An 11,210-nucleotide genomic window follows, 5' to 3' on the forward strand; every position below is an offset into this window, starting at 1 on the left:
GCTCTCTTATTTCATCTGCATGTACATCAGACTTAAAATATAAGATTTCCTATTTGGGTAGCAGTTGCATAGCAAAGCTAACAATAGCCATTGAGCTTCAAATGTTAATTAAGGCCAAGACAGTTGAAAAATATCCCATCAGTACATTTATTTTATTAAAAGTACCCAGTCTAATAAAATAAGAAAATTATCCTGGTTTGGCATTTCATGTTTATTGTAGTCATCCTTTAAGGAAAGTGACTAAAGTGTTTTGTTAGGCATTTGATTTCAATACAAATCCTGTAGTATGGAAAAATATAAACATGGAACCAGAAATGTTTTAACTTAAGCACACTATGACCCCAAATATTCACTTCTTTCAAAAAGGCTGCCAAGTTGAACTTTGGATTCTTTGTCATTTTTCTCCCCTTTTATCGTCTGACAAATGTCTCCGAGCACAGAGTGATCACTTACCACTCTTGATGCTCTAGATACTTTGACCTCTGTTACTTAGAAACCCAAAACAGTATTCACATTTTATTGTTCTCCGCAGTTGACAATCTCATTTATGTAAAGGAAGTTTACATACACACACATATATATATATATATACATATACACTCATAATTTTAACTTTACAACACAGACATTCAAGAGAAATCAACGTGACATTTTGTACAGCGATAGATATACATTATCATTTTGTACATAGTTACTCGTATCACTCTGAACACACCTCACATTATTACTTTACAGCTGTACATAAAAGATTGCACTCAAGCTTTTAAAAGCCAAGCTCTTATCAGTGTGGCTTATACTGTGCCATGACACCACCTACTAATATTACTTTATTGTGGCACAGGCTATTTTTTCCTTCACTAAAAGAACGGCAAACAATCTGTACAAATTTAAAACAAGTTTGAAAAACATTTTCTTATTTCAAGACACAAAGTAAGGTATGAGTTTCTATGCATCATAGATAATACTGAAATATGATGGGAGGAAAATGTTCTAGTTTATAGTTTCATCTTCCATCTATTTCAAAAGACTGAAAACACAGATTTTCCTATGTCTCTGACAAATGATACATTGTGGCTAGGTGAACAATAGTACAGCGAGGTTTGTTTTCAGAAAACTTTCAGACTGATGGTCGCATTGTGGTAAAATAACAGTGACATGTATTTTAAAACTATTACATAAATTCCTAGAATGGTATATAGTAAAGATGCCCTAGGAAATTGGTGACAATTTTGTCCAACTCCATCTGTAACGAAACATAGGTAATTAAAAATCAATGTCTTTATTTTGAGTAGTTCTTAGTAAGGAGGAGGAATACTGCATGTGTAGGGAGACTGTTTAATGTTTGTAATGTTAACTGAGGTAAAGACAGCTTAAAATTTGCCTTCCAATATAATTTCCCTGGATTCTCATCTTCCTTCAGTGCTCTGTCTGGGATTTCTCCAACTGAGCTCAATTCCTCAGGACGCATTTCATCCTAGCCAATCCGCAAACGAAAGTAGTTTCGAACAATGATATTAAACTTCTGGGTTGTTTTAGAATTGTAGTCTGTCTACGGTTGGAGTTTGGCAATGGCAGCGGAGGAAGTCCATGTTGATCACACTTCTAAATATTGAGCAGTTAAAGTCAGAAAAAGGAACTCTAAGATATTTAGCGATTTTCTCTTTGCAGAGGGAGATGGTTGCTTACAGTGTGTACAATTTCAGGTAAGCTTCATAGCATAGCTTTCTTCATGATTGAGCTGGCACATTACATACATCGTGGTCAAATGTTATCTGTGTAAAATGAGATCTAATTGTTTAAAACTTCAGCAGAACACATGGCTCCAACAAGAAGTCGTCTTTCAATATCTGAGGGTTCCGGCCATCTGTATGAAGCAAAGAGCAAGGGACTGGTTTTTACCACGCTAGCTAAAAATGCTACCTCTGTAATTATGTCTTCTCAGTTTCAAAATAGTGAAATTGTGTTTACCGTCAGACTGACTGCTCTCTCATACACACACGGTGATATCTCCTCTCCTCATTATATAAATAATGATCCATGAGGACAAAAAGGTTACTTGATACTTTATACATGGTTAGAATAAGTGAATTATTCATCTAGTTACAAATTTCTTGTGAAACGGTGCACAACTACATTTTGAGTTGTGTAAAAACATTAGTGAGATGAGTAAATGACATACCAGATATATATTCCGTAACTTGGAGAACTTTACTGCATTTGTAGATATGTGACACAAATTGAGAAAAGTCTTACCTTTCAATTAATAAAAATTCATAAGAAATATTTTGACTTTTGGGTGTTGAGTTAATCATAGTTTCAAGAGAAATCAGAATTTGTTCAAATGGAAATAGGACAAACTTTAAAGAAATCTGAGTTGGGAAATTAGTCACAATGTACCAGATCTACAAATCTCTATGTAGTTGTGGCAATGGCACATATATTCATAGTACATGCATATGTTTTGGCATTATTTGTGGCATACAAGTTATAAATAGTAATATATAAAATAATGAGAAACACTACAAACCATCCTTTGTCACATGGAGTGAAAATTTACATACAGAACTGCTTTTACATAACCATCTGCACTTTCATGCAAATCTGCTGGTTTTCTCAAAGTTCTACATTTTCCTTCTAGTTCCCATTTTTCTGGTCAACTTCTTCCACCACTCTTTGCTTAAAAAAGCTAGGGGGGAGGAAACAGTCCTTGACGGATATTGCTGGGGAGGATTTATAGAGTAAAATCTGGACAAATGTTCTTATGGTTGTAGGAAAGTTTGTCATTTCCTTTTCACACCTGACCTTCATGTCTCCTAATGTCCTCTTTGTGTTTTTTCTTGACTAATGAAGGTTCAAGTGTCTGTGAATGTTGATGGGTTCATGTGGCCTTTCAGGCATCCAGTTTTGTTTGTATCCTGATTGAAATATGGCATCACCAGGAAACGTGGTCTGACATTCTTGCTGAAAATCAGGAACCGTTGTTTCGGAAGAGTAACTGGTGTTGCAGTATAAGCTGGTTGGTGTGTTAACCATGCTATCATAACAGCCAGAATCTCTCCCATCTAAACTGTCTATTCTTTCAAAAAGGTTAAACGGTCCATCCTGGCAGGTTACGTCTGATAAGAGCAGCTTCCTGTCTGCGTTACCTAGTTGAAATGCAAGTTGTAGTTGTCCATCGATGCCTCTTACAGTTTGTAGCACCAGTGGCTGCTGCTCGGGATCACTCCAACTTGGTTTAAAGTTGGGTAGTTGTGGTGCAGCATATGAAGGAAATGGTTGAACAATTCCTACTTCCATCTGGGGTTCTTCTTCGCTGCTTTCTACTTTCACAGAAAGCAGCAAATCCTGGTGCTGGACTCCAACCGCAGCGTAGCTCCCAGAAGACTGGGCACTTGTGACAGGGTTTTGCGCGCTATACGGAGAGTTCTCAGCACTGTTTAGAGATGTATTGTCTTTTTTGTGAACTATTTGGTTTGTGTCCTTCATAAAAACTTCAGAAAGCCTGAGATTCTTATCTGGATTTTCCATAACTTTGCTTTCGTTGGGGGATATTACCTGTTTTGAAGACGGTGAGAAGAGCTCTGTTAATTTCTATAAATATTTATACAATGAACAATGCTAACATATTCGATACTGACAATAGAAAGCATCTTAGCAAATCAGGTTTTTCTTTTGCATCACTAAAATAATAAAACTGGTATGTGAATGCCTCAAGTAATGGCATTCTGTGGCTTGACATTCCTGTAAGGCAAGATTTCCTTGTTGCTTCAAGGAAGGACTGTGACGACAGAACGGACTTACCGGTGTCTTTATCATGACTGAGTCTCCACCCTTCACATAGTTGCGCACACACACAGCTGATATTATGACTATGCTTGCCAGAACAGCAGCACCCAGGAGAGGCCACAGAAAAGGTACATGAGGATCATCTAAAGGAGGAGAGAGTTTGTGTTACTGTCATGTCATGGGGAAATCCAGATGTAGCTCTAAACGAAGACACCCAGAGGTGCTTCAAAGCTTGCAGGGGAAAAAATTCCATTATGACTTGTATGCTTAGGCATTTTTAGAGGGAAATGTACCCCAGTACGACTGCTAGATCTGCTAAATGTACCAAAATGTTCAGGTAGCTGTATTTGCTTCTGAAAATTGCTTTGCTGTGAAGATCTAATGTGTTCAGAAGAACACATTATGCAAGATGAATAAGCTTGGAATGACTTTGTATGAATTTTGTAAATATTAGGATAAAATGAGAAGTCATCTTTGAAAATGTGAAAAAATATATTTTTCAGTTTAACTCTAATGATGTAGAAAGTTAGTTTCCCAGTAGTTATTTTAATAATTTTTATAGAACAAATCATTATTTTCATTAAATGGTCAACAATAGTAAGGCCACATCTCAATCTGAAACTGCAGTGTAACAAGTTTTAATTGGTTAGACTTTTTCTCTGTGCTGTAATGGTGTTCATAGTGCAGACTGTTTTGCAAAGGACGGTTTTATAGCAATCTATTACTAAACACTGTATTATTTCCAAGTGGCTGCAATCACTCAAGAAGATTGGCTCAAACTGATTAAGGCAGCATTTGGGAAAAATGCACCAACTTCAAGTGTCTTAATTGGTGCATCATCTCTCCAGCAGCTGTGACTCCAGAGCTGCTAAGGGTGACACTGTTGCTTTCAGTTGTATCACATTTTTGTAAATGTTGTAATGGTTTCTGCTACGTCCAATCAAATTCTTAAAACGCACATAAAGTATTTAAAGCAAAATCTAATTTACTTTAATTATTAAAAATATATGAATCGTGACTGTTAAAACTAATCAACTCTGGTATGAAATTTGTGATAATCATTTTGCTCACCTGGCAGAGTTTCACAGAAGGATGCATTCTCACTGTCTGAGCGACCCCATTCTCGAGTAGCTTTGTAAACCACATAGCCGCAGTAGACTGACTCGTTGTACTTTAAGTTGATGTCAAAGTAGTTGTTTTTGCTTTTGACGACCTGGAGACACGGAAGGATAGGAGAATAAATTGACATTTAGTTCACTGCAGGCAGAATTGACCTTGCATTTTTGGAAAGTAAGACCAAAGTGTTTAACTAGAAAAATAAATATTGCAGCAGATGTAGTAAAGCACAATGATGTCTGAAAATGCTCTTATACAGATGTGTAATTACCCGGAAAGAGGGTAAATTTGAAAAAAAAAAAAAAATATATATATATATAGATATATATATATAAATCTCTTTATAGATTAACAGGAAAATGTTTGGAAATTATATTTTGAGCTCAAAACTATAGACAAGGCCATAGCACAGTAACTGACACCACTGCAAACTCCTGTTATGAAAAAAAAAAAACGATCCGATTCATTATTTGTATCCATCCACTTGTAGAACATTGTGTTCCAAAGTCTTCAACAAATCAACTTCAGAAAACCAATTTTATACAATCTAACTGAGACAACTAAATGGTAGTTCACAGTCGACTCTACAGTTTTAGAGCTGAAGATGACTGTTGCTCAAAGGTCAGACTTATCACTGTGTGCACATTTAGGTTCGGGCAAAACTGCTTTTCAAACCAATACTTCTTATGTTGAAATGATCTCCAGAACATGCTTTATTATGGTTCATTTGATTTAGTTTAATTTGTAATTCTTATTAACTTACGATTTAAGTTCCTTTTTAAATTAAGTATTTTGTTTTGTGCTATAGTTTTTTTCCTCCATATTTGTCTTTAGTAGCTTGTGTATGAAATTTCTAATTTTAACCAGAATCCCCAGTAGAGTAGCGATTTTTATGCCAATGAGACATTCCTGTTTAAAATCAAAAATATATTTATGCCTGCTTTTCACCATGGTGTTTTATCCAGTTTCAATAATTAATGCAAAATATTTTCTAATACAAGATAAACATATGTTCATGATGTTTGTTAATGTCAACAAACCTGTGCAGCCCACTGTGGACGGGTTATTTTTAAGGTGTACTCCAGCACAGCGTTTTTGGTGGAGTTGATGATATTTGGAATTGATTTTCCATTTGGCCCCTTTGGCACAGTGATGTTGACATGCAGGGTGGACGCTGTTGTGCGAATAGACAAAAGTGGTGGACCAAGGACAGCTACAGACAGAAAATTAAAGCAATAAGTGAATGTCATAGGAGAATACATCTGTGATAAAGTACATCATAAAATAACGTGTGTGGAGAATCTTACTGTCTCTCAAGGGTTTAAAGAAGGTGGTGATGTCATGACAGCTCCCATTAACCGTTACTTTAGCTCTGTAGTAAACGTCATACACTGATGGGGTTTCTGCAGTTAGGTCACATGACAGGCTGCTGATGTTTTGACACTCCTTTTTTATCAAGTAGTTCTGATCATCTCCCCTGTAATCAGTGCAATAGACAGTATAGTCAGTCTTTTGGAAATTCACAACCGCATTAATTGTGTAACTACTAAACCAATTCAATCTTACAAATTTAAAATTAGTTCCTACATTCTCATTCAGAGCCTATATTGTTGCAAGCAAGGTGTCACTGCACAATATAAGGAATATATTCTTCCCTCTTTCCTTCAATTTAGTCATTAAATGCTTTTTTCAGGCATGAGCAACATGGCACTAGGAGACCATCTAATTGGCCAAAGAGGCTATTGGTCATATGAATGTATGGTACTTAAATTAAAAGAGCCCTCCAAAAATTACAATAAAACATTCTTTTGTAAACATTATTGTAATGATTGCAATTCAATTTGAGTGTTTTCAAATCAAATACATATTTGCTTTAAAAATACTATGAGCATTTCGGCATTGTATCTGTTCAGTAGGCCACATCTCTCTCAAGGTATAAAATCATGCATAATTTCCACCTAGAAATTTATTTTCTAGGTGGTTGATTTGATTCTTTGTCAGTTTAGTCATTTCAGGTGATGGTGCCTTAGAGAAATGTCAACAGGAATGGGGTGGCACTTGATATTTTTTGCACAACTGTCCCGTAATTAGCCAAAATAACATTTTTAGTTTGAGCCCAATAGTAAAGAAAGAATTGTAGCTTAAAATTAATAGCCATATCCTATTTACTGAGCTCTGCTTCAAAAAAAGTTTGACATGTAAGTAAATGGAAAAAGCATCCTGTATTCAGCAATGTGTAGCTTTTAAAAATATGATTAAATTCTTAATTTTTGAACAGTTTCACACTCAACATGGTTGCATAACAATTTGAACAAATACGCATTCTCAAAAACAGATCTTTTTATCCACGTGAGATAAGTAAACACTAAAAATGATGAGGATAATCTGTTTTGTGTTGTATTTGCTCAGGAAAAATCTAAGACCAATGAGGCCAGTTACTCAATACTGATGGTTATCTATACCATGGATGGCACTTGAACACAATATTAATTAAATTTCAAAACTTGCAGCTGTGTAGTTTTGAATTAAATTTCAAAACTTGCAGCTGTGTAGTTGACAATGGTTTAATAGACTAGGTTTATTCAAAGTGTTGACCCTTATTGGTTTTAAAGTGGAGTACTTTTGATTAGTGAGTAGGGGTAATCTTAATTTTGAGTTACAGAATGGTTCATTGGAATTGGCATTTAACTGATAATTTATGCAAAAAACACAAAAATGTCTTTGAAATTTGAACAATTATGTTGTCTAAACAGTTTTGGAAGTCTGTGCTAGACTTCTTTTTGTGTATTGTCATCTGGAGATTGGGTGAAAATGGCCTCTTCGGAGACTTTAGATTGATGACAATTGAGTAACATTTAATACTCTGATCTTACCTCCAGTACTGCACGCTATAGAGAACTTTTTGGCCTGGAAAAGCTGGCTCCACAGGATCCCAGTGAAGAACGTTGTAAAAGTTTTTGGACTTGAAATACACACGGCCATTTCCAGTTGAGGGTCTTGCTGTTGGAGAAAGGGAGAAAATGTATTTCTGCTTATTTACTTGGTTTGTTTATTGTTCAAGTATATTCAACAAATTTAATTGTAATTGTTCCAATCATTTTAGAAAAGGTGTCAAAAAACAAGTTTTAGGCATTTTAAACTGCTTTTTAGTCTTCAAATGTGATGCCAATTTATTATATGCAGTAAATTAAATTTTCACTTTCAAACATATTTTTATCCTGAGCAATAGGTGTGCGTGACTCAGCCCAGTGTGATATTACACCCTGGATTCAGGGCGTCACAGAAAGTATTGTTGGAGTTGGACTTTGTCTCTGCTAATAGCTGAAACTCAAAACTGCTGTTACTTAATCCTACCCGCCACCTACTTTTTATACAATACATTTCTAATATTTCAAGACGGGCTTTAGAAAATAGCGTCCGGGACATCATACTTTTTGTTGCTCTGAATGATCTTGCATAGAAAGTGACTTGAATTGTGTCATTTTTTTAGTTTACTAACCTGGAGATGGTAGAGATATCTGACAGTCAAAAAACTTAAACATAACAATATGTTTAAAACATTATACTTAAAGTGTACTTAAAAGTGATACAGTCTTGAATTAACATTAAAATAAACCAGCATTTCCTGTGATGGAGTTCTCAGACTTTCCTTCATTATTAATGAGTGGCAGAGGTTTTTTTCCATGTGTTGATGGTTGTAACTATTATTTGCTTTTAATAGTATTACCTAAATAAATAGTTAATTGAGTGAAACATCTACATCTAAACATCTTCAAATTAAAAAAGATAAATATGTACTAGCTGGCTTTACTCACCATAGCAGAACAGAAGAAGGACCACTATGCTCCTAGGCCACATTTTCTTCAAGAGTGCATATACGCAGGAGAAAAAAGTCTATTTTTGCTGCTGTAGATGGAATGCTGAATTATATGTACATTCAAATACATTGAATTAGTCTTCAAAAAAAATTCTCCCAAACAAAATTAAAATCCTCTGCAGTCTTTTTTAGACCAACCTCTTGCTTCAGCTAGTCAACCATCTCTGAGCCACTCTGGACAAGGAGTGGCTTTGCTCAGGTGTGCAGGTGTACTTTGTTACATGTTATCACTTAGTTCCTGTTTTTCTGCTTATTATGAGCACCACCCACGTGTCTCGTCGTCTCAGAATGCTACCTTCCTTTTCATTCTGTGCTCCCAATTTACCGTGAGTCTCCTCCTCCCGCCGTGGAAGTATATCAGGTTCTTTCAGTTTTTTTTTTTCTGTTTGCTGGAAATGATCACACCTTGAAACTAAAATAGGAACGACTCCACATACCACATTCAAACCAAATAGCAAGTGGTAAGAATAGAATTTGTTCTAAGAATAGCATTCCTAAGTAGTGAATTTCTCTTCATTGCAAAGACATCTTTGGCTTTATTTTTTTTTTTTCTGAATTGATCAACATGTCTTTCCTCCAGTCACTGGATTGTTTACTGCAGGTTGAATGCAGGTTAAGCCATAGTAAAAGAATATTTTACCACCTATTTGAATTCTGTTTACCAATTTAAAGCAAAAGTAAATCCAACTTTAGGGGAACAATAAGACTCTGTTTTTTACCTGTTATCTAGTCAAATCTAAGCCAAACTGTAAAATGCCCTTATTATGTGAGATCTAAAAGGTTAAGGAAGAAAACAGGACTCTGATCAACTTTACTGATCAAACATACAGTTGATCAAACTGTATGTTTGATCAACTTTACTGAAGTTGAGTTAATTTGCATAGCTCATTATATAGCAAGGCAGTTCAAAGTACTTTATACTATACAAAATAATACAGTACCCAATTAGAAAACAGACCATAAACATACAAGGAGAGGTTTTGACAGTAATGATTCGATGCATCAGGTATGTGGTCATACATAAAGAAGGAATGAGTAATATAACAGTAGCAAATCTTGCCATCTCTCTGAAAAAGACAATAAGGCAATTGTAAGCTATATGGAGTTCATTATTGTGGAGTAAAAGGTGTGTGAAACTATTTAAAATGGTGGCTTGTCCTCCTAGCAACCATGAAACACAAACTTGATCATACCACCTTATGTATTCAGGACAGAGGTTAATGCAACAACACTCATTCTCTGTGGCTTAATTGACACACAATTGGTATCAGCAGTTGGTTAAGGTCAGTGCTGCTGTACTTAGTGGATTTCAATGCTTTATATTACGAGATTATCCTCTCTAGCTTTGAGCAGCCATTAGGTGTCAAATGTTGAGCCGCTTTCATCCTAGTGTTAGGATCTACCTTTTAATTTTGTTGTCTTCACCTCTCCTGGCCTCGCTTTGGGGGATCCACAAGACTACCTCGTCAGTCTCGTACTTTTATAGATTACCATTTTTTCTCATGCCAGTTGATACCATTTACTAAAAGCATGGTATTGCCTTTTTTTAGGTTGACATCTATCAGATTTTTTTCCCAACTGAATCACATTGGCAACTACTCTGTCCAGACTCTCCTGAACTCCCTTCTTCATAGGAGGAAATGCATGGTATTAAATCTTTAATATTTTAAAGACAGCCTGGACTTATTTAGACTGAAGCGCACAGGAAGGAACACTTTTATCAACCTTTCTTTCCTGGCATCTCTTATTGAGCATTAATTCAAAATTGGGTGTAAAAACAGATCCCTTAAACTTGAAAGAAAGAAAATCATCCCCTGTGGTTTCAACAGAAGCAGTTGAGATGAAGCCTGATTTGTCTAAAAGAAATCTTGAAAGAGTAGCCCATGCTTTTATAACCTTATGTCTTGTTTAATATAATGGCCCCGTTTTTAGAAATAGTCTTCTGTTCTTTGCTCACATCTTGTACAAGATGAAAGGCATAAGTGAACAAGAGAAGAGTCCTTCAATTTGTGCTACCCTTCACTGATTCACTTTTTATCCCTGTACCATTAAGTCTTAATTTTGAAGTATTTTAAGACATTTTTTCTCAGAACTCCTACATCCATATATGCTCTCAGGTCATCAAATGAAGATTTTATCTTGCAGCTGCAGAATGCAATTGAATGCTTAGTCAATAAACATTAACCTGCAACCTTATATTAACATTTTTTTAATCTAATTTAAAAACTCTCTTCCATGCCACTCCTATGGCTTTTTACCCAGTGTGAGTTATTGACATTGGACTAATTTTTACTTCTGGTACCATTTGTATTGTATTCTACTTTTTGTTAATGTATATTTTTGGGTATTTTATCACCTTTTATTCTTGGGCCTTTCTGTATGTATGTTTATTTTACAGTATAATGGTCAATTCAGCTGTTGTTTGGAGTGC

General features: G+C 35.4%; 1 protein-coding gene across 1 annotated transcript; it reads right to left on the reverse strand.

Moving 5' to 3' along the window:
• Window positions 1-503: 503 nt before the first annotated feature.
• On the reverse strand, window positions 504-8,980 carry ifnlr1 (interferon lambda receptor 1). The gene is made up of 8 exons (XM_017309639.1): window positions 8,918-8,980; window positions 8,718-8,808; window positions 7,776-7,902; window positions 6,210-6,379; window positions 5,943-6,115; window positions 4,858-4,999; window positions 3,802-3,929; window positions 504-3,555 (listed from the first exon to the last, which is right to left on the reverse strand). The coding sequence occupies exons 2-8, from the start codon at window positions 8,758-8,760 to the stop codon at window positions 2,842-2,844; spliced, it is 1,497 nt and encodes a 498-aa protein (XP_017165128.1). The 5' UTR covers window positions 8,761-8,808; window positions 8,918-8,980; the 3' UTR covers window positions 504-2,841.
• Window positions 8,981-11,210: the final 2,230 nt, after the last annotated feature.

This window comes from Poecilia reticulata, linkage group LG16, assembly GCF_000633615.1.
Source record: "Poecilia reticulata strain Guanapo linkage group LG16, Guppy_female_1.0+MT, whole genome shotgun sequence".
NCBI lineage: Eukaryota > Metazoa > Chordata > Actinopteri > Cyprinodontiformes > Poeciliidae > Poecilia > Poecilia reticulata.

Bases quoted from the DNA above. Each gene is read 5' to 3' on its own strand.
- ifnlr1 (XM_017309639.1), bottom strand. From the start codon at position 8,760: ATGTGGCCTAGGAGCATAGTGGTCCTTCTTCTGTTCTGCTATG. The intron at 7,903-8,717 runs GTGAGTAAAGCC...TTTCTCCAACAG, and splicing joins CCTTCTTCTGTTCTGCTATG to CAAGACCCTCAACTGGAAAT. The intron at 3,930-4,857 runs GTGAGCAAAATG...CTCCTCCTTTAG, and splicing joins CTTCTGTGAAACTCTGCCAG to ATGATCCTCATGTACCTTTT.